The sequence below is a fragment of the Lepisma saccharinum genome, chromosome 30 (assembly GCF_977018435.1).
Source record: "Lepisma saccharinum chromosome 30, izLepSacc3.1, whole genome shotgun sequence".
Taxonomy (NCBI): domain Eukaryota; kingdom Metazoa; phylum Arthropoda; class Insecta; order Zygentoma; family Lepismatidae; genus Lepisma; species Lepisma saccharinum.
In genome coordinates, this window is record NC_139258.1 from 10,929,524 (window position 1) to 10,954,171 (window position 24,648).

Below are 24,648 nucleotides of genomic sequence, written 5' to 3' on the forward strand. Positions count from 1 at the left end.
ATGGGAATATATACCCATCAGTACCCCTTGCCTATTCTTCCACCATGAAGGAAACATATGAAAATATGGATACAATATTAAAAGTGATAAATTATGAAAAATATGGTTGGCAGATATGCGGAGACCTCAAAATGATTGGTATACTGTTAGGCATGCAGTCTGGGTTTACAAAATTTTGTTGCTTTCTTTGCGAATGGGACAGCCGGGCAAAATATAAACATTACAACATTGTGGATTGGCCCATACGGAAAAACATAATTCCTGGAGAGAAGAATGTTAGGAATCACCCTCTACTTGAGAAAGACAAGATTTCGTTACCACCGTTGCATATAAAGTTAGGGCTGATGAAAAATTTTGTTAAGGTTTTGGATAAAGATGGTGAGGGTTTTGGGTACTTGAAAAAAACATTCCCTAAACTCAGTGATTGTAAGTTAAAAGAAGGCATATTTATTGGGCCGCAAATCCGTGAGATCATTCATGATGACAACTTTGTGGAATTGCTAACAGAAAAAGAGAAATGCGCATGGTTAGCTTTCAGACAAGTATGCTGTAATGTTCTTGGAAATGTGAAAACTGACAACTACAAGGAACTTGTTAAGAACTTGTTGAAGTGTTATCAGCGCATGGAGTGCAATATGTCCTTGAAAATTCACTTTTTACATTCGCATTTAGACCCCCCCCCCCTAACTTGGGTGTGGTTAGTGACAAATGCGACGAGAGATTTCACCAGGATATTTCTGTCATGGAGAAACGATATGCAGGAAAATCGGTACAGAACATGTTAGCAGACTACTGTTGGAACCTCAAGGAAGAGGTTTCTGGTGGCAGTTACAAACGGCAGAGTTCAAGAAAGAAACTTTAAAAATGTGAATAAAAATGTGTTTTTTCCCCCTTTTTTTTGCATGAAATTTCTTCATTGGACAGTCAAAATCGGTCCTATATATATATTTTAATTTTTTTATATTTCATAGTTATTCACTTCAATATTTAAATCTTATTTCATGAGCAAACAAACAAAAATAATTTCAAATTTTGATGTATTATTACAAAGGGAATTAAATTTTTATTAAAAATAAAAAATGAAAATCCAGGAAAAACGATAGGTGATACAGCATTTCTACTTTCAGATTTGGATTCAGCGGGGTCGAATTATAAATAATCACCTATTTTCATTCAAAGGAGCAAAAAAAAGTTTGAATTTGTTCATCAGTGTAATCAATCAACCCATCCACAAGGTTAACTTTGCGTCTCAAATAGTGTTGAAGTCTATGCCGACAAAAATGCAGTTTATTTCGCATACAGTACTTAATTATAATTTTCTGAATTGAAAAATACTCAAATAACTCAAGCTAACGATCTCGTCACTATTGCTTTGCATTAACTTTTGACAAACAATACTCAAATAACTCAAGCTAACGATCTCGTCACTATTGCTTTGCATTAACTTTTGACAAACAATCTATTCAAGACGAAGACGATTTCTGTACTTGTACATAAACAAAAAGTATAAGGGCATTCTCAGTGTGGAAGGCACATAGGGGGATGTGGAGATGATATGAACAGCACCACGCTCCGACAGCCTTTCCGCCCAGGTACCCATTTATTAGCGGTTGTGTGAACCCCAGACGTAATGCTATGCAGGAACAATATCACACCCGGTGGGATCCAAATCAGGTTCTCGCGTGGGTGGTGCGGTGTTTTTTTAAAAGTAGAGCCAAATATATTTTAAAGAATTAACGCGTATTGCATGATAATCTGTTAACTGTAGATTGTTTGTGCTATAATCGGTCGTATACTGGTGACATTTTAGATGTATTCATTCGAGTTGCCTTTTAAAAATTCTTTTCCAAAATACAGACATTTGGGCTGTTTTCTGGATAACTCTCTTCAATAGTTTTCATGATTTACGGGGTTCTATTTAATCATTTCGTCTTCATTAACATTGCCTTGATTGTTTTCTGGGGGGGGGGTATTTCATAGTTGTTCGTATTCCACTTTAACTGCAGGTCCAACCGAGATTAGCCTTATAAAAATATGCTTATTATTCTAATTTCAAGCATTAAAGCAGAATTGTAACACTACTTTTCAACATACCAAAAGCAACTGTGGACTTCCAGGCGCCAGGGTAGAAACACAATCACCCCTTGTCATAGAAAAAGGGATCGCAGGGGGAGAGAGACCGTTCAGTAGCAGAGATATGTTCTAGAAGCCCATGTACAGGTATCCCTTAGAAAAAACTCTCTCGCAAGAATGGAATGATTTAATGAGCGGGTGCGTTCGGCGTGGGGGAGGAAAAGGCCCCTCCCTCACCGCGGCCAGCAACTGGTTCACACGCAATCCTCCCGTTCTCACGGGGTTTTCGGACTCCCAACTTCGACCCTGTCTACTGTCTGGATGACTAACGTAATTATGCACTTCCTCTTTTACGAACCAGCAGGAGAATCCTATGAGAACAGCTGTGTTCTGTGGCTACTGTCACTAAATCCCAACTCTAGAGGGTTCACGACTACCATGTTCAGCGGAAACATCGTCAAATGAACATTACCGCGACGCTAATAGCTGGTAATTAACGTTAAAGGATTTCACGGATTATCCACCGCCAACAGGCAGAACAATGGTCTCGTGTGAGCGCCAAATTCTCTTCCCTCCATTCTGACTTTTCTAAAGGTCCTTTGTAATCCTGAAGTCATGAACACCACAGACTATAGATCATGTAGATGGCGTGATAAAACGTTGCTCATCTACCCGCGCCATTTCATGGAAAGTTGCGTGGCGAATGAGCATAATATCTAGCAGCACACAAACGAGTGAAGAAGAACTTGGGTTCCAGAAATGAACATAATATCTAGCAGGAGAATAATGAACACGACTTTCAGAGATAAAATGGCAGAAATCTGTCTTTCGAAAGTTCTATCCATGACACATATGCCAAAAAAATAATAAGAATAATAATTTCCTACTTTACGAGAACGTTGTTTTCATTTCAGTACACGCGACCAGGTGGCTATGCAATGACCAACAAGAAAAATATATGACGGATCCTTTCAGATATTGTCAAACTTTTCCTTGCCATAGTTGTTTCGAAAATAAATCTTAGTTTCGAAAACAACACTTTCATTAGTAGATAACAAACTACAATAAAAGGGAAGTTTCAACGTTTGCAGCTATATTTCTATAGAACGTGTTGACGCTGCAGTTGTCACACGCATATTTAGCAACAATTGCTGTTGAAATGTGATCGTGATGCAAATACGAAAAATAGCACAAAATGTGTTTGCATTTTAGGAATTCAACTTTGCTATTTAGCAATCATACTGACACGGCAAGGAATTGCTAATTTTAGTTTAGAATCTTCAGCAATATATGAATATTTAGTGGTTTATCTTGCTACCCAATCGTGCACAGTTTAACCGTAGTGGCACAAATACAGTAATGACTAAAATCGAAATTAGAAATAACAATTCATATGCTTAGGATTCTAATTTCAAGCATTAGAGCAGAATTGTAACATTTCAGACAGAGTTTATGCTAATTTACCCCAGAAATCTTAAATGAGTATGAAATTTTACGTATGTACGGTTTCAGGGAGAAACTGGTAATGTCTGGGAAGACACAGTGTACAATATATCACACAAAAGTGCCCTATATGTTTCACTCAACAATAGACTGATCAAGGTCGCTAAGTTTCAAATTCTTCAGACAGTGTAATGTCATGTCAGAAGGATATTAACCTTTCCTCATCTCCATGTACTTGGACGTATTCCCAGCATTGAAAATCCGGTGCCTTGTTGACCTTGCACTGTCTTCCGCCATCGCTGACGCTAATTATATGCCATTATAAAATCTGATGCATAAACACATAAATGTTGTGTTGAGCAGTGCTACTGTTTTATTTATATTTAAAAATTGGTGACAAAGATATGCAGTGGGATGCATCGAGTTGATTTCACAGAGGGATGGATGGATTGCCCATAATTGAAGCAGTCCTTTTTAATTTGATGCGCTTTTGTTTATGGTGATTCAATTGACAAAGATAAGCTCATTCTCTTCTGAATTTGTACTACGTTTATCTATCAAAGGAGGGAACAGAATTCACTGATCCAATATACTGAATGTAAAGCATAATGTATTAGGTTGTAACATCACAATAGTCTGTGTCTCTGGTCCAGGATTTGTCTTGAGACTTACTCGGCGACAAAACCAATCAACGCCATCATGAACCTTTCGGTAGAAATGACAATTTATATGTACGGCCAAGGACACATGTGTGTTGTAACGAACCCATTGGCATTATATGTTGTCGTTACAATCCAATAATGTCCATGACTGTACATTAACCCAAAATTAAAATTTTCGATTTAAGAACATGGTGATTGGTGACTCATGATAATACTAAATGTAACCCATCATTTCACCATCCTTGCTTTTGATTTGTGAACTAGCTTACCACAGGAACGAAATTCAATAAGCAACGAGTTATGGAGACATAGAACATAAGAATACTCACACTGAAATTAACGAGATTGGGATATGATATTAACTTTATTTGGACACCTGGACATTCTTTAATAGAAGGGAACAATATAGCAGATACTTTGGCAAAATATGCAGCGAATCAAAAAATCCAACGGCCGCTTTCAATAAAGATTCCGTCCGTAGTTTTGGAATCACACACTAAAAAAATACTATTTACTGACTGGCAAAGCTTGTGGACAAATACTGGCACTCAATGCGGTAAGGCCTACTATTCCATACAAGAAAGAATTCCAAAGGAATGTTGGTTTAAACAGATTCAACTCTCCCGGAGTTCCCTCACAACTATGATGCGCTGCAGGTTAAATCACACTATCGCCGCAGCTCACCTTTACAAGAAGAATTTACTGACTTCACCAGTTTGTTTGTGCAATGAATATACTGCAACTCCAAACCACATTATATTTCAATGCAAACTTTATGAAACTTACAGAGAACAATTTTTACAGGAATTGTACAGGAGTGGACATCAAGCGCCACTGACACTGCCTTGTTTACTGACTTCACCTTCATCCTCGGTAATCTATATTCTTACAAAATATCTTAATAAGTCTAATATAATTCTGTAAAAGTGTAATGAAATTTGGAAACTATTTAATATGAAAAGAATAATTGTGAGTAAATATTATGTGCATACATGTATATATTACCAATTGATAAATTGTTAACTGGTGCATGGATATTGTCCACAACCAATAAATATTTTATATATATGGAGACATAGCAATGTGGTGCATTACTCTGGTCTTGAGTGTATTGATAGTTCTGGCCACTTATGTATTCACAAGACATTAAATCACAACCTGCAGAATGGAACTGTTTCTTATTTGAACCTACGAAAGACAAGATCACTTCATTGAAATCTGTAAATACAAACAATTGCTGGTTTACCTAGAGGAAGTAATCAAAAGTTATTATGATCGCCACCTGACGGTTAACTTGATCTTTACAATTGTCCGAGTAACAAGCCATTTTTATTAAGCACTAATGCAAAAGTATTTTTTTTAACGTTGCTGTTGAGAATACAACCTGATTACGAGAACGAGCGTTGCTAATTGATTAAACATCGTCTCATAATTTTTCACTCCTAACTGACAGAAGTGGCAACCCAAAAGCATACACGTCTCTACCAGGCACGTATCTAGAAATATGTTTCGGGGGGAAAGGGGGGGGGGGGTCCGAACCAAGTGTCTAAGAAATAATAATAATTATAATGTTTAAATTAAAATAATTATATTAAATCAAATTAATACTAATTACAATACATAAATTAATATTATATTATTATACACGATTAGGTAAAAAGACTGTAGGTAAAAAATATAGATATAACAGTGCATATTCATTACGTAGCTTACCTTTAGTTAAGATCGGAATAATTTACATAAAAACAAGTGCTCTGGCAATGAAATTAATGTCAACTAGATGAATAATTGAATACTTATCGAATATCAAAAATGATGTCACATGTATTGGAGAAAAGTAAGTTTCTGATTAAAAAAAGTTCAGAGGAAATTAATAACCATCGATTATGCAACAAATGCTAATATTTTCATTACTTAATTTTTAGTACCTGGTAAGTCTTTCAGGGGGTCCGGACCCCTGGACCCCTCCTAAATACGTCCTTCCTGTCCCTCAAAGCCCTATGATCCCAATATAATCCTTGTCTTCCAATAAGTTCAGAGGAAATTATACAACAACGGCTAAACGAATATATTTTTCATTATTTAATTTTAGTACTTGATAAATCTTTCGGGGGGAAGGGGCCGGACCCCCTGGACCCCCTAAAGATTGATTGATTTGCTTTATTTTACTTCGCAAATTAGCCAAAGTGGCACAAAAAGCGAAGATGGAGATGAGTGATGATATGATGAAATTGATGAATGGACACTCACAAACATGTATGCCCAGGCCGGGAATGGAACCCGGGACCCCTGGCGCCGTAGCGCGATGTGCTAACCACTACGCCACGGGGGCCGGCGGACTTCAAACGAAACAGGTGTGATGTAAAAGTATGGAGGAGCTTGAGTACTCAAGTTTCCCCGCTTCCGACGCACGAGTCCAAAACTGTAAGACAGCGAATAGCGCGCTAACTAGCTACTGCATGGCAATAAAAGAAAGTTTAAATGAGCACAATTGGTGAAGTGGAAAATGTGCTTTTTGTACGGTTATAAATTTTCGTGTATTAGTGCGTATAAAATATTGCACATTGGATAAAAAGAAGAAGAGAAGGATGGGGGGCAAAGATAACTACACCTTTCGCATAATAGCATACTGTAAGAGACTTAATAACAATATTTTTGCATTAAATTTCTTCCTAAAATTATTCTACGTGGAAAGTTTTGCAGAAATTTGCCGTTGCGGATGGCTGCAAGTCACTTTCCTCAACATTGTTCCTTGACATTCACTGGAGCACTTTTTCAGGCACTTGCACTGTTTTTTTTTACTTCGTCTCTTTGATGAAACTTGTTTTCTGAGCCAGGAACTAATACAATTATTTGAAAACAATAAGTAGTGTTGTGTTGACAATGGTTGGACCAATTCCCTGCACTCCGTAAAACCTACATGTTGACTGTGTTCGTTAGCATTAGATTGCAGAGTGGTTCGGATTCAACATTAAAACTGTAGGTTAAGCCCTGATTAGCCTTCTGTGCATAAAGTGGACTTAAAACAAACTTCAAGCTTCGTTAGGATTGGCATTAAGAGCAGACGAGTGCACACAACACATGTGTTATGCAATTCTTCTATAAACATATCGCTGGAATGCCCATGAGCGAGTGAAGCTGTTTAGAATCGCCTGTTCTCTTCCTCTGTTCGCCAACTATAACTAGGCCACCAGAATCTCCTGATCTGCACTTTTGGATATATCTATGTATGGTTCTACAAGCCTTTTGTTAACATCTCTTCCTTCAAGTCTGAACGAACTGCGATTTCGGATAACGGAAGAAGGTGCAACCACAGACGTTTATATGAGTCATAGGATTTGGGGCGAAGTCATATTGAGCATTTGGAATAGCCTTAAAAGGAACTGAATTTTCTGCTGCATTACGTAATTCAACAGGATTTTTTCCTTTGCAACTGTTATTTTTGTATAATTAATTGTGAATGCCCTGTATATGTTGTTGTCAATGCTGAGGATGGGGAATTGTTAACCTCGCGATCTTCACATATATAGGCTATCGTATATTCTAATAATATGCACTTCACTCTACCATTCCTATTCTTATACTTTACAGCCTGTCTACAAAACTGGTGATATTTTCCCTCTTTTAACTGGAGGGAATCGTTCAAAGCCACCAGAGAAGGCAGAGAATATCGCTTATCAAACTCCAGCTTTCCTCACAAAAGAAAGTAAGGTTGATTTACGATTACCGTGGTTAGAAAATTAATTTATGTAAACAACCCAGACCGCATGTTAATTTTGTGGAAATGTATCCCTGGGCATTCTCCACTAACAAGCTCGTTAGCATTTGTGCTTATGACGTCATATCGACAATTTCATCTGTGTTGAATATGAAAGTTTAAAAAAGGTGGTGCTCCGGGGTGGTTCTTAACCAATCCAAACCACAAAAAAGGAAGGTTGGGAATAGAACGAAACAACAAATCCCCTCTGGGTTTGTGCAGGACTCTATTTACATCGGGAAAAAACATCTTGCTCGTTTCCTGTTGGTATAAACGCGTGTTCGAAAGTCAATTATGCATGCACCGCTTTTATAAACAACGCAACTATCGCAAGGATTGAGGTTAGAGCGAGGTGCTATTTATCCAACAAACATGCAGACTGCGAATGTTACCACCAGTTTGGAAGCGTCGTTGAAAGTTAAAAAATGCAAACAGGAAATAAACGCAGAATGCTTTTGTTGGAGTTAACAAAAGACTTTCTGCTTCACTGTTAGAAATAATTCATGACATAATAAAGTAATTTGAAGACAGTTGCGATACAGCGGTTTGATGCAAATGAAACGTGTTAATCGTACATCAAGTGTGGGCATATAATCTTGACAAAAGCAGCAGGACTTAACGTTTCAAATCCAACATGCAAACGCACGCACATTGGGGTGGTATTCATACTGTGCGAAGATACCAACTCTATTTTTGCAATATAGCTTGTTGTTATAAATACATAATAAAGGAACAAACCTCCGTGGCTGCACTGAGACTCCAGGGGTCCCGGGTTCGAATCCCGGGATGGGCACAGGTGGTGTTTGTGAGCGTCCTTCATCATTTTCATCACTCATCCTCATCGTCGCGATTAGCCAAAAGTAGAAGAAAAGGGACGATAATAACAAAACAAAATCGTGGGGATTTCTAGCATGTATAATTTCTCATCACTGCTCGGTTTTACCGGCTGTATAGTGGACTGCATGAACTTTATCTGGTAAATTGTTCATTTTTTTTATTAAACTTGCCTTAAGCAATGAGGGAATCAAGAATTGAAACAAAACACAAGTAAAGCAGTTCGCAATTTCTCAGTACAATTCAATTCCTTAAAAACACAGAAATGAAATGTGCAATTAGCCTTGTAATATTTATATATTCCACTCTATGAGGAGCATAAAGAACTACTTTTAATCAGTACGAATTAGAAATTGAATAAAATTTAAGATACGTCCATTATGCATGCTCCTTGTCATACGGCCTTTCACAAGATTGGGAGAGTTGCTGCTAATTGACCACCAAGACAACTCCAAAAGCGAGCATGCTACTCGTGAACTGCTTCCAATTTTCGTTTCGGAATCCTTTCGCCCCAGCCACGGAACCCGTCAAAGAGCCATTCAACAATCGAGGCTACGATGACGTCACAGGGTTGAATGTCACGGTTGTTGCTGAGATAAAACAGCTGCATGAAGCGGCCCCTTGTGGCACTCTACACAGTCGGCTTCCTCAGCGAATTGACCAAGGAGGCTACACAAAGGTTCGTTTGAAAGCGAGACGGAAAGAAGTGGTCGAAAAAAAAGTATCCCGGTCTTCCGGGATCCAATTTAACTCGTGTTTTACATCAGGTTTTAATAACATCACGAAGAAGCCATAAATGGTTTAAGATAACGCGATACAAAGATAGAAAACCCTAATGAGAACAATGTCAACTGTTGTTACTGCTATTTACTGATGTTCAGGACTTGTCAGTCAAAATTGCTGAGATTCTAGATTTGTAATTTTTTATATTCAAATAAAGGGATATGAACACTTTTCAAGCACCAAAATCTACGTTTCCTTTTATGGTAATGGTAAACATTGACATGTGCCAGTTTTGTTTTGTAAACAAAGCATTCTCGCTGTTCTGTACAATGTTAATCAGTTAAGATACCTTTAAGAGAAGAGGTTGTAATTCTGTATGATAAACAAGATTCCGATTTGAATAGAGTGAAATGCATTATTATTATCTTGCGTTGTCTTTTTTTAGCTAAGTATCTGGTACTAAATGTAATCAGCCCTCCCCCCCCCAAAAAACTTACACTTTATGAACGATTGTTCTTCTCAATGCTTTCATTTGGTTATTGTGCCTCTTGAACGAGTGTTCACGTAGCGGATGGAATCATAACGCTTGCCAGCGAAATCTAAAGTGCATAGATTTATTTTAACTGAAAAAAAAATCACAATTACAGGTAAAGTAATCAGGTACTTTTGTCAGGGAAGATGTTGGAAATGATTTCTTTGTAATGTTACACAATTGTTCACTTCTTTTGAGAAAGTTCACTGAAACTAGTTTCCTCACACTTCTACACGAGTTGCTTCACATAAAAATACTTTGTTCAAAAGTGTACTTGTATTAAGACATTAATAACACACAGAAACACTCAACGAACATCTGTTTATCACTTGTCATCTTACCACAGAAGTGAATATAAATTTTTCTTCAACACGATGGATGTATGAAAACAAATACTGATATTCACGGCAGACAGATGCCACGTTCGGACGACGTAGATCTGTTCTCGACAACATGTTAATTAGAATTAGCTCTATCACATTTTATCACATTTTTCCGCAGTGTGCTCATCGAAAACAGAGTTGACGAAACTCAGCTTTGAAAGCTACCAAATGTGCTGTTCGTTTGAGTTGAGGGTTTATGCACATCCGATTTCGCTCACAAGCACCGTGCGTCCAACCGCTATACGGGCACGCGTTCGGGTGGCACAATAATCAAAATGAAGACACTGACATCTAAAGTGAACAAAAAATTAAACTCTATGAGATAACAGACCTTTGAGGACCAATAATTTCTAATATTGTTCCTGTATTCCCTAGGAGCTTCATTGGAAACGCTTGGTCAGATCATCAAGCCCCAGGGCAATTTTTTTTGGCTACAGACAGAAGACCGGTACTTCTTCATTGATGATCTCACTGTTCTGGGTTAACATTGACATTCGGGAGCTGATCTCACACAGTGAACAATGCGCTTCATTCAGTGTTTATTGTGTCTTGCCCCCATATAAAGCGGCTCCAGGGATCACTCTGCCTTAAATCGATGGGTACCTGGGGGTCGGGGGAGTAAAGGCGTCCGGAGCGTGGTGCAGATCACATCACCTCCATGATGGCTGAGATCAGAATGTGCGGGGCCCTAATCCCACATCCCCTAAATGTGCCTTCATGGCATGGTGCTATATGCACGGGGTACTTTACTGTACAGTCACGGACATTTCTGGGTTGTAACGATTCCATTGAAAATTAATGGGATTGTTACAACCCAGAATTGTCCGTGACTGTACAAGTTCACAGTTACAGTTTTATTCCTAGGGAATAAACAGTGAAGGCTGTTTCTCACCTTCCTTTTATGCTTTACCTGAAATGTAAAAATGCTCGTTTTCACTTTCAACCACACTGGGGATAATGTAGGGTTGTAAAATTCAATGTCAGATGTGAAGGGCAAAACGTGAGGAGCTACGACCATGTTTCTGTGCCTTGCGTGGTCTAAAAATAACCCTTTCGCGCCAGCTTCTGCTGATGGAAGAAGATATTGCTTCGTGTTCTTGTTAATTCAATTCAGCGGTGACACCTGCTTCCGCCTAGCTGATGTACAGAATGCGTTTTGACAGTTAAAACTAGTAATTGCCGACCCGACTCCTGCCCGTATCTTCATAGTGAGGAGCTGCTTGCGTTTCGAATATCGCCAGCTGGAAGCTGGGGCCCCCCGGTGTTAGTTACCTGGAGGCCCGTTATGCGGCAGCTCCGAGAAGCTGGCCCCTGAGTGGGCATTAACTCATTCCACCCACACCGCTTGGCGATGAGACGAGAGATCACCTAGCAAGACAGAGCAGGTGAGGAAAAGAAGCAACTTGTTTAATTCCGGCCAGAATCCTTCATTAGGCATTTGGAAAACGCAGGAATTGGGGGAATTAATTATCATCTTTTTATCTTTTCTTTCTTTGGCTTTATGAGCAACTGCAGCTACGAACAAAAGCCACAGACGGCAGGCAATAAAGATCGGTAGAGTATTGTCTCCAGGCTATGATGTTTTCTTTTGGGCGGTTATAATGGCCATAAAGAATAAACCGTGAGCTAGACAGGCGGTATTTTTAAAGATAATAATTTGGTTTCCAAAACGGAGGTACGGACTTGCAGGCTTTTGATGAAGTCAGCCCCAAGGGCACTTGTAGACTTTACCACATTCTGATGTAATAGTTGTAGACAGCTTTAGAAACTTATTTATTAAGCTAAATTGCACAACGCAAGCACTAGACGAGTCACTACAAAAATAAATGTTCAGTCAAACGTCTTCGGTAATTCGTGATATTCAATTAGAAACGTACATTGGGATTCATAAGTATTGCTCAGCAAATTGTCCATGACTATTTTCGTTGGTTTTTATCTTCATACTTCTTATTTTTAAGGACTGTATTTTTATGTATACTGGTTCAGAGGTTGTAAGCAGATTGTTTGGTGGTTTGTGTCAGTTCTTGAAGCTCTCATTGCATAAAACAAAGGAAGTAAACGTGGTGATGGACAATTTGCTTGGTAATATTTATGGATCCAACTGCACAACCAAATTATTTAGGTTCAATGTTTGAGAAGAGCTGCAAATAAAATTCCAAGGCATGTCACTACACAAGATATTTATGTACTGCTCGGAAATATCTCTCGGTGCAAGTTAAAGTTAAGAAAAGAACAGTATACAAACAGAAAGCGATGTAATAAAGCATCGATCTTCAGAACCATTATTGTTTTTCCACTTCAACGATTTTTGTACTACTTTGATCACAGATATCCTATGTACCTTGACAGATATCGCTGTACTGATTTGAGCATAAAATGTGTTAAATTTCCTATTCTCGTAAATTAATTGGCACTAACTTAAATGGCAGAAAGACAAGTTTACTGAACAACTGAAGATCTGCCCTAGCTCAGCAGAGACACCTAACGAAACTTCCAAGTATTTACTCCATAGATATTGTGCGCAATTGTGAATAAAATTTAAATGTGCCATCTTCAAGCATTAGGAGAAACGTCCATGGGAATGAGCATCTTGTAGTTAGTTACATGTCCTTGTTTGCACTGCTATGGTAGAATGACGACATTACACGACACGATTGTCAATTTACTTTAATTTCAACCTCTGCTAGTCATTTGCACACACATTTGCAGGAGTCGATAAGGGAATTCCCAAACACTCTTCAACTCTCGGACCTTGCTTCGTGGCTACACGTTGAGCAGCAAGATTAGTGTACTCAAGACTTCTTTTCCTGGGCGCATTACCATGGACGAGTGGGCGGTTTCATTAATGTCAAGTGGACACTGTGGCAAAAGAGGAGAAGTTGTTTGCTTGAAGAATCTTCTATTTGCACTGAGATAAAAATCACTTTGGCCCGCTGTGTGAACCTTGCCGCCAGGGGGACAGATTAACAAACGGATTGGCTTTGCAACCGTAGCCTCTTTCAGGGTTCCACGTCAAACAGAAGCCGACAAAAACAAATTGTGACCAAGGCTTCAAGTCATGACCTTCGGGGCGATCATCGGAAAACAGGTGAAGCTATTCTTCTTGTGTTTGCTGAAGAATCTCAACCGTTCCAAACAACGGGGACTTTTTCTTTTGTTTGCTCGTTGTCTAGTTTCTCAGAATGGGCTGAGAACTCGGAGGGAGGTGTTCTGCGAAAAATAAAGAAGAAGGTAAACCTTAAAGACGGACTCACCTTCAATTCGTGCTTCGGTGGAGGTTAGGTTGGTTAATCATAGCCTTCTGCTATGTGACTTGAAAGAACAACCCAGAAAACAGACAGGGTATTCAAAATAAATATCGAGCACGAACTGCAATTGTGTGTTCTTATTTTATGTAATTCGAATCATCTTTTTCATCCATTTCCACCCTTTTTTTCTAGATCGTGGGGTTTCTTCCTCAATTGCATGACGCACAGGCCCGTAGCCAGGCAGGGGCCAGGGGGGCTCAGCCCCCTTGACATTAGGTAAAACTATTTTGTATTCTAATTTCTTTGAGGTGAAGCGTGAAAATGTAGACAGCATATATTATTTTGTTCACAAGTTTGCGAGGGATAAATTTACAGAACATGAACAACAGCTATTAGATTTGTTCATCTTGTTTGTGAGCAGAAATCTAAGTACCGGCAAGTGTTTAGAAGATTCTCTAGACTTTAAAAAGTTATTTCATAGGGAAGCTTCTTAACCTGTAACTTCCCTGCCCTTGTTACAGCCTCTCGTTTGACAAATATCTGGGACTTTAACGTCATCATCCACATTCCTTCCACGGCTGCGTCAAATGTCAACAGATCCATAGTTTGGGGAACGAAGAGGAGTTTTATTGCTTCGGCCGGGGCACGGTAGGCCCTATGATTGAAGTGATATGATATAAATACCTGTATCATCAAAAATAGTATAGAGTGTGTGTATTAAGGAATGGTGTCAGTAGCAGTCAATTAACACATCAATAGATGTTTTAGAAGATGTAGGAAAAATGTAGTATTTGCGTGATATTTCTAAATTTTATGTTTTATAATAATATAATGACATTCACAATTAAATACCTTCCTTTATTTAATACTGTTGAACTTTTGAAAACTGGACATGGTTTACAAAGCCCCCCCCCCCCCGATAACCCGTGAGGCCCTCCTGGAGATCAATTCTAGCTACGGGCCTGATGACGCATAGAAGCTTTTGCAATCCCCGAATCGGATTACAATTGAATCCAAGTTTATTTTCAGAATGTTTGTCTGTCTTTCCAAGTTCATGAAAAATTTCAAAAATCGGTATAATTAAACGTTTCAGTTAGTTACATGTAATAAATCAATGCCGTTCTACTTTTACTATCTTCGTAAGTGTTCAATATATCCACCAAGGACGTATTTAGGGGGGTCCGGGGGGGGGCAAGGTGCTAAAACTGGGGGGAAAAGACAGTATATTTCCCTTTGTAGATAAGGTTTAGCATAGTGCTGGTGCAAAAGTGGCGAAAGTTAGGGGGCAACTGCCCCCTAATCGCCGCCACTGCATATATGCGATTGCTACCCACAGCAAAGTAAAACTAAAACAGTATTCTACTACGTAAAATTTTGTTTCGTAACACAGTATGTTAGATACTCAAGTAGCATGATGCGATGGCTTCAAACACTGCTGCTCAAGCTGTTCTACCTTTTAGTGTTGTATAATTAGCTTGCGTGTTCTGCTTCTGCTTTGTATTAATCACTCCACGATTACAGAAGTCGATGTCCGTATGTGAACGGAAGCTCAACTTCTTCATTCTAATTCCATTCCCCCTTCATGACGAGACGACCTTGAATAACACGGTGACTAAACTTTGAATGTTTGTGAATCCCTGCCCACCTGCTAATTAGCAAGTTAATTGTATGCATAATGTGTGCTTCGTGTTTATTATTTATGGTGCTTTGCCACGGGTAATGAATCGAGGATATTAAAAGTCCAAGAGTGTGTACTACACGTGGGCAAATTAAACGGCAAAGTTAATGCTTGTTCTGCTACAAGAACTGTGCAATGTAGTGAGCATTATAACAAACTACCTGCCTAAATCATGTACATGTACACTTTCAGGACGCCATTCACAAGCGATTGTACATCACATTTTGTAGGGTTTCTCTCACTGTTGCCAGGCAAAGTATATCAATCAAGAAAGTTGTTAAAAAATAGTCAGGAATGATATTGTACTGTCACAATTTACTGAAAACATCATGCTCATTATATGCTAAGTGAGATTTCTGAGAAAATTTATTAAAAGAAAAAAAACTTTTGGGAACAGAGATGATAGCAACGAGCAACTCAACTTTGACAAGAGGATTTGCGTGTTGCAAGATTTTTTTAAAATTTGCAGATCGTGTAGTCACATTCATGCTAGAACTAACGAAAACATATTTATTTTATTGCAATGACAAAACTTTCAATACTCCAGACTTCCGATTTGTCATTTGTATAGTTACAAACATAATAAATGTAATGTCATTCACTACAAATAGTATCAATTGATTAAACAATTAATATATGAAGCAATTGCATTTACAAGCTAGCGACATCCAATCGCCGCCACTGTACAACGGTGATGAAATCTCGGGAGTGTGTGGTGTTAAAATTTGCCGAACAAAAATAAAAAATAAAACCATGAAAAAATACCTTCCCAAATAAAATGACGAAACACACGAGTTTGACAACCGAAAAGCTTAAGAACAATAATTTCACAGATTATTGCACGGAACTTTAACAGGCCATAGGAACTACCACATGTGCGTAGCGGGAAAATTATTCCATACATGTAAAAGAAGAAGAAAAAAGCATTCAGAAAAGCCATGACGTGAGATGACTGATATTTACATCACATACACAATCGTATGTTGTTATCGCTTTTCGTAAACAAAGCAATAACAGGCAATCAACCAGTTCTCCGTGAACATATTTCATGACTTATTAATTCCCAATAGTACAAGAGCACAATCTTCCGTTCCGTCTATCCTTAATACCATAAGAGTTACTTAAACTTACACCTCACGCCAACAACTGTATTTAACCTTTGTTGTAAGTTCAATAGCAGCACGAAACGCGCTACATGACCACACACGTTAGAAAGTGCTTGTTTAGCTTTGATTGCCTTCGATATTGCAAAATGATTGCTACTAAGAACGAAGTTGAAATCACGCGAATACATCGTTTGCCAAAATCAACACATTCTACTGTTTATTTTTCCGAATTGCGCTTATGCTCATAACACGACAGTTGTAGTCTTCTCATGTCCACAAGGTGGGCACATTGAATTTGTTGCAATGTTTTGAAAGTGTTGAGGGAAGGTCAGCATTAATTATTGTAAATAAAGTTCCATTGTTTCTTGAACACTGATTTTCCTTGAAGAACAGCCCATTTTTCAATATGACTACAAAGGCAACTTTGATTAAAAATTTCAATTCTCATTTTAATGTGGAAATTACAATACAGTAAATGTTACCTGCCTATTGACTCCAGAGGCGCAACCACAATTTGTTGATGGGGGTGGGGGGCAAATAGCTGGCATCCATTGGCGTCGCCAGAAATTTATGTAGGGACGTAAGGCCAGCAATAGAACTCGAATAGTAATCATTATTATTATCATCATACTTTTGATTTAATAAAATAATAATTGGTTATTAATTTTTGTGCTGTTTTAATTTGAACATATACTCCTCTTACGTGCATAATGAATGTGAACGGGGCACCAAAAATAACTTTTTTAAAAGAGAAGTAGACATCCTCAGTGACGTTGCCAGAGGAGAGGCAAGGGGTCGGACGCCCCCCGAAGGATCAATCCGCCTCCTTGTAGTCAACTTTATGTTGGGACTGAAGGCGGTCAGTGTATGCAATCGTCACCTCCCCTCCTTACAAACTACTGCTGAAATTAACGCTAAACCTTGAATGTAGCTAGCTTAGAAGACAAAACGATCTGTGGAGATTATCGCCAGTCTACCACTGTGCCGAGACAATTTTTGTGTCGTGGATGAGTAGTCTGTGACTTGGTAATCGGTTCACTTCACGAAGCGGTGGCATCTTCACTTCATTCCAATGTTCAAGGTGCCCTTTCACTCAATGCACAAGTTTGACAGCATTTTTAATTTCCAGACAGCCGCCGAAGCGAGCGTAAATCTCTGCTTCCAGTCGGGGCCATCGACAAAACAAGAGCGCATAGCAATAACGTCACGTGACAACCAGAGATAATCATCGCATTCACACAGTGGCGACTCCTCGCGGGATTTATTAAAACGAACAAAAAGCTAATAACTTGCCTCGCCAGTTCCCGGACCATGCTTCCACGGCAAAGAAGTTTGAGAAATTGTTCATCTCAAGGTTACTTCCAGTCAGCTCTTTTCTTCCCCTGCCATGGCGTCTGGCATTAATTATAAGATCCTGCCGTGGAGGGGAAAAAAATGGGGGGAAAGGAACGAGTCCCGGCTCAGTTGCTCAGAGCAACATTTCAAGAGCATTGGAGCGCGACAGAAGCGACACACAACTCGATCTCCAACCTGCCGTGGCATTAAAAGGTGCCTGCAACCTTTTCAGATACAAACAAGGCAGTACTGTTTTTTTTTTCGTACAGTATTCTCTTATTCAGCTGGAGTTTTGTCATAGTTAAACATTCCCTTACTTTCAGCTCTTTCAGGCAATTTTACAATACATTTCCCAACCGTTCTTTGGTACAGTTGGATGCATATCAAGCAAACTGTCCATCAATATGTTCGCACTCTATTTTACCCAATGATGCTGACTACTCACACCTATGTGCAATATACATAAAAATTCCGTCATTAAAAATATGTAGGATGCAAGAGAAAATTAATGAATAGTAATGGACAAGTTGCCGAACAATACTTGTACACTGTAACAAGAATACCAGCAATGCGGATGGTGCAAGAAAAAGTGCACATGATATTTTCATTCCGAAATCCTTGGAAATACAAAAACAAAAATATTTGTTTTCACCTGACTTTTCCAGCTTTTTGGATGTCTTTTCAAAATTCCCTGATTTTTTTTCACTCAAAGGTTGATTACCCTGACTTTTCCGGTCTTTTCAGGTCAGTGAAACCAAGGTTCCTAGGTTCACTGAAGGTTTATACATTTTTTTTGTTTGTTTTGTTTTGGACGTCAACGTTCATTGAGATTTCTGTTAGATTTAGATAATTCGTGGAAGTGATCGCTTAATTTCAGAAAAAAGGGGGGATAGAGATAAAAAGACGGCAAATAAAGAGACAGAATACATAGAATGGAAGATAAGAAAAGCAAGTCATGAAAGAACATATAGAGAATGAAAGTGTTAAAAGAGCGAGAAACAGAAGCGAGATAACGAAAGTGTGACGAGAAAATAAAAAGAAAAGGGCAATGTATAAATATTATCATGCAAATTGTCAAGGAGTGGTGGCGTGTTATTTCAATTTCAACCTTGCACTGCATAGAACAAATTAAATGAACTTGGCGATGGGCAATTTGCCTCATCGTTCTTTCTAAGAAATGGGACTGATACTGATGCAGATGTTCTCAACTGTTTCGTTAGTGTTTTGTCTCAATTCTTGAACCTTGAACATGGAGATGGACAATTTGCATAGTATTATTTATCATCCATTCTAAAATATGTATGTATGTTGTAGGTTAAATCCTTTGACGAGAACGTGGCATGGAATGATAGTTGCTTTTATGCAAATTAGGATTGACAGCACAGACTTAGCAATATTTCAGAAAGTAAACCGAGAACAGACACATTTAGTTTGTAAATTCTGCATGAAAGAGGCATTGCTATTCGTTCACACGATAATAGTTACATGATCAGCAAGATTAGACGCTATTTTTCTGTTGTTTTTTTAAACCATTCTTTACATTTTCTGCAATTTACCAACTGCATTTTTGAAATAGTTGGTAGGATGGAATGACAAGAAAGGCACGCTCGAGTCACTTCACATCATCAACTGCTTTGTCTGCATGCTCTCGGTAAAGAAGGGGGAGGGGGGAGAAGGAGCTTCTTGACTCCCGGGAACTGTATAATTATACTTATTTTCCTGCACACATGCACAGATCGTGACGTAGGCTAAGGAAATGAACACTTCTGTTGCTTAAACGAAGTGCTCTTTATCCACTCTTCAAGCTTCCGTTCATTAGTAGCTGCTCGTCTTGGGATTTCCAACATGCAACTTGACAAATAGCTCAGGCAGAAGTAAAGTACACGCAGGAGAGTCCATCGTATGTAGTAAAAAGTTATTGGTTTACAAGAGATGACGTCAAGTGCAGGTTTGTACTTTTCTGAGAAATATAAGTACAAGAATGCAGCAAAAGCAAGTGCGGTCAAACCATGAACATCTATAGAGAGAAACCTGGAGTTTAGTGAATCATTTGGGAGGACATTTCACCCTTGGAGTTGTATTCTGTGGAATATTTGGAGGGGAACAAAATTGAGATTGTTTAATGTCTTCATTTTTAAGTTTGTTTGTTCTTTTTAACTGGTCATGAAGGAACGGTTATACACAGAAAGCAAGGTGTGCTGAAGCGATTGGTTTGCAATGTTCCTAAACTAAGTAATCGCATATCCAAAGCACAATTACTTCCTAATACAAAAAGCCAAAGTTCTTCTATTGAGCTTTCTTGTTTTGACGCTAATAGAAGGCCGTACACATTCAATGTTTGAAATGTAAGGGCAACTTTTGAATGTATTTAATTGGTTTTTAACGACATATACAAATATTCGTACTTCATCCAATTAAATGTGCAATACGTGACCTAAGATAACATTACATCCATTTCGTTAATATTCATGTAAACAATTAATAATTGTAATTTGGACACGATTTGGTGAGCAACAATAATTTTGCCCAATTGTTATTTACGTTCTATATTTAAAATTAGCATGTGTGAAACGAATTAATTGGAAGTGTACATTTACAAAGAAAAGCAGAAAAAAATAATATCATTCTAATTTATACCTACAGCAGTTATAGCTAGTTGATAGACGATAGAACAAGTAAAAGTAAAGTGTCAAACAGGGAATTTGAACAGAATCAAGAGCCAACCAATATTTAGGGAATGTCATGTTGGGGAAGCAGTGCGATATTAAGAAATAGCACTTCTTTCACCATGATGTGTTAAGAAATGTTCCGGAATTGTTCATAAGATATTAACACTTGCATGACATTGCACTGCCTTTAGTATACTCATTGCATTGTCTCAAGGGTTTAACAAGGGACATACGTAAGTATCAAAGCATGCAAAATTAGGAATATTTAAATCTCAAACATATCCCTTTACGCACACACACACGCACACACACACACACACACACACACAAATATGATGGAGAGTGGAATCTTCACAACCTTCTTCATGTGGCATTTATTTAATATAAATTTAGTAAAAACAATAACAAAAAAATTAGTGAGATAGAGATTAGTGAGTGTGATAGAATTGTCTGTTACTTTTTGAGAATAAAATGCTTAATACATATTAGAAGTTTATAAGATTACACAGTTTATGGGAATGAATGTACCTCAACTAAAATCTATATTTGACTACTTTATGCTCTTGTTAAAATTTGAAGAAACAATCGTAAATTTGTGAGTTTCTGCTTTCTCTTATTGTTAAATTATTGTCTAGTTTATGAACAAGCTTACATATTGCTTTATTTACAAACTGTCTCTTTCTGTTCAAATCGACTCAAATATTGATATATACTATATTTACTTTGGAGTGTGCTGACTGAATAGTCGCAAAGCATCCTGCCATCAATTTCATCGGTCCATCATCATTTCTCATCGTCGCGATTTAACCAAAAGGTAGAAAGAAAAGAGGTGACAAAAAATAGAGAATTGTGGGCATCAGCGTTCGCAGGATTTTTATCAGAAGGGATAAGCATGGCATTAATTTCCAGGGTGGGGGTATAAGTAAAGCATTTTCTCACCAAAATCAGTGCTGCCACATCAAAAGAACACTACTTCAATTTAAAATCATCGCGTTCTTGCAACAACCTATGTCTCTCTTAGTTGTAATTATCAGTCCTTTACACTAACGCAAATTGCTGTTACTGAAATGAAATCCTAAAATGAAACATAATTTTAGGCAGACATTCATTAACAGGCGGGGGTGGAGGGGGAGCACCCATGTATGTTGAGCCCACTACTGCCTGAATCATGAGAATCACGCTAAAAAATAAAAAAAGGGGTTATCCCCTGTGGCGTAATGGTAACATCGTCGGCTTGTAATCAAGGGGTCCCGGGTTCGATACCCGGTAGAGGCACATAGTGGCTTGGATTCCACTTTAAACTGTAGGCCCAGACCTGAATACCCCTTCTGTGTGGACTTTAAACTCAACAACAGCCACTGGGATGAAATTTTGAAACTTGAAATTACACACAGAATGTCACAATTGACACGTGTGTGTTGTGTATAAATTGCTAAAAGAACAGATTTGGTGCATCAAAATGTACTTCTATCAGTTGCTGTTCCGTGTGATGCATTAAAATGCATAACCTTGATGCATTTCGAGTTTTGTCCACGTGTTCCAAAGTTATATAAATGCTGAACAGTATTATACTGCAATTTCAACATGCTTACATCCTTTCAGTAACCTTTTTAAACATCTGAAGGGGTGATATAGTCACAAACCTGGTAAGCAATTTTACTGTTTAAGAAGAAGAAAATTAGTACTCACCTGTGGTCTCTGAGATGGTCCTGCCTCCTGAAGGCCTTCCCGCAGATATCACAAGAATAGGGGCGTTCGTCCGTGTGGGTCCTCTCGTGGATCAACAGGTTGTAGGACTTGGTGAACTGCCGGTTGCAGAACTTGCAGATGAACTGCTTTTTGGGGCGCGATGCCCGCCCGGGGCCCCTCAGCAAACGTCGGTCGAGATGCTGGGGGAAGACAGCCGGGAACGGGAAGGGGCCGTGAAACACGGGGAGCTTCGGGTGCAAGTAATGAGGGTTCGGTAAATCCAGCACCCCCGGACGCGGTACAAGGGCCGCCGCTGCGGCTTCGTCCCTAAGGGCCAGCTCCTTCCTCTTGTCGGCCATGAGGGACATGAGATCGAACCCGGACTTCCGGACGCCGAAGCCGGACGAAGCTCCGGTGGCATCGTCGAGCTTAGCAACACCGCCGCTGCCGGATATCAGCGGGTGCAGCTCCGGGGGGTACGGGACGAGGTGCAGGGGGCGCGAAGGTACCACTGGCACGAACGCGGATGTCTCCCGTGCGCCGGATAGCAACCCGAGACCCGACATGGCGCCCAGGTAGGACAGCGACGGCTGAACGGAGGCTGAAGAGGATCCTTGCAGAGCGAAGCTGCGATGCGCCGCCATGTTGGAAACATCAAACGCCTCGGTTCTTGACCGCGAGTGTTCCGGAACAGCAGAACTTCTCTCCCCTTCTGTCGGCATTTCGGCTGCAACGAGACAAAACAATCTGTTACACACTTGTCTCCACACACCCACACAGCACAAAGGAGGGGGAGGGGGAAACAGGAGCGTCATAAAAAAACAAAATGGCTACTACCCTACTGCATGTGGGCGTTAAATGATATCCGTAACGGTACAATCCTCACGTTCAATCAAGCACAAGTACGACAGAAACCTCACACAAACTCTCTACTCCTCAAAGCAAGCCACGAAACCCATTCCGTACAGAAAATAAGGAAAACACTTTCTTACCTTCCGTCTGCCTGTCTTCCAATCCAGCGTTTCGGTGCTTTTTCCGGTGGAAGCTTGTTCCTCAACCCTTCTCCAGAAGGTGGTGGCAACTGTTCGCTACACCCTGGCGCATGCGAAACACACTTAACTCACTCACCGACAAGATTCACTAACTCACTTGACTGCTGTTGCTAAGCAACCGTTCTGTCGACTGCAGCCTGGTTGGCTCACTGTCAGTAGCCCTCGATCTGGCGGTCGTTCGGCTGCGCTAAGCTACCAGCCTCTTCTCTTCTCCGCAGTGGTGCCAACCGGCTGACTGGAAAAAGATTCAGGTCTGTGGGAATTGATTCCCTCTCAAGTAACATTACAGTTATGTTGCTCAAAAGTAGCAAAGTTATAGTCGTAACTCCGTTACAGTTAAGCAATGGGGAGAGGCATTCAAGTGTCAACATCACTTGTCACTTCCACGTGCTTCACCTTGGGAATTGCATTGCATTAACGGGTCTCTGCCAGCTGGACTTGCAGCCAGTAAAGTCTCCTGTGCGACTTGTGGTGTGTTCGTGTACTGACCCTTACAAAGAACACTCATGCCCAGGCAGGGATTCGAACCCGGGACCCTCGCGTTGTAGCGCTCTGTGCAAACCACCCCGCCACGGAGTCTGCTCAAATCAATAAATCAATCGAATGAGTTTGGCGTAATGTAACGTCGTCCCATTGTAATCGAAGAGTCGCGGGTTAGACGCCCGGTGGAGGCACATAGTGCTTCGAATTTCCACTTCAAACTATAGGCCCAGTCCCGATCAGCATAAAGTGGGATTATTACCAAACGAAAGTATTACGTAAAAGTTAAACTTTTAATCACTATATCGAACTTTTTCGAAAATATATAAAACATCTTAGCATAATTTCGGTTTAGAATGATTCTTAGGTTCAACGAACAAAACAAGGTGTATTTTTATTTTACCAACGTAATTACAACGTTCTCAAATGTACTCGTGCGTTTTACACTGCAATTTGTTTTAAAAGCGAAGTAAGCTGAAATCTAACTTGACGTGTATGAAAAAATTAATTTGCGAAAACAAAACTTTTTAGTGAAGACAATTAGTCTATTTATGTTAACACTATGTTGCAAATGCTAAACGAATTCCACATTCTAATCTCAAATCTGTTTATTACAGGGTTCAAACCACAAGAATACCACCATTTTCAGAGGATAGAGGCTTTTTTAGTGCGCTGTGAAGCTAGAAGTAAATTGTTTGAGCCGAAGGTAAGGCATTATCCATTACTTCATGCACTATGTTTAATCTACACAGGCAGTGGGGGCGATTGGGTTCCAAAAGTGTGTGTTGTGTGTGGGGGTGGGGGCAAGGTTCCAAAACTGGGGGGAGGGGGGCAAGGACAGTTTGCTTTCCCTTGGTAGATAAGGTTTAGCATAGTGCGTGGGCAAAAGTGGTAAAAAAGTTGGGGGTGGGGGGAGACTGCCCGCCTAATCGCCGCCACTAGATGTAGTCAGCATAAGGTTTAACAACCCTGTGCGTTGGACAC

At 39.5% G+C, this 24,648-nt stretch overlaps 1 protein-coding gene across 1 annotated transcript in view; it reads right to left on the minus strand.

Annotated features, from left to right (window-relative positions):
- The window catches only part of LOC145981787 (uncharacterized), a 45,009-nt gene extending 21,659 nt beyond the window's left edge, over positions 1-23,350 (minus strand). The window contains exons 1-2 of the mRNA XM_083115205.1: positions 23,125-23,350; positions 22,133-22,859 (exon numbers count right to left, since the gene is read on the minus strand). Coding sequence (XP_082971331.1) covers positions 22,133-22,854 — 722 coding nt within the window. The 5' untranslated portion in view covers positions 22,855-22,859; positions 23,125-23,350. The remainder of the gene's footprint in view (positions 1-22,132; positions 22,860-23,124) is intronic.
- Between the last annotated feature and the right edge of the window lie 1,298 nt (positions 23,351-24,648).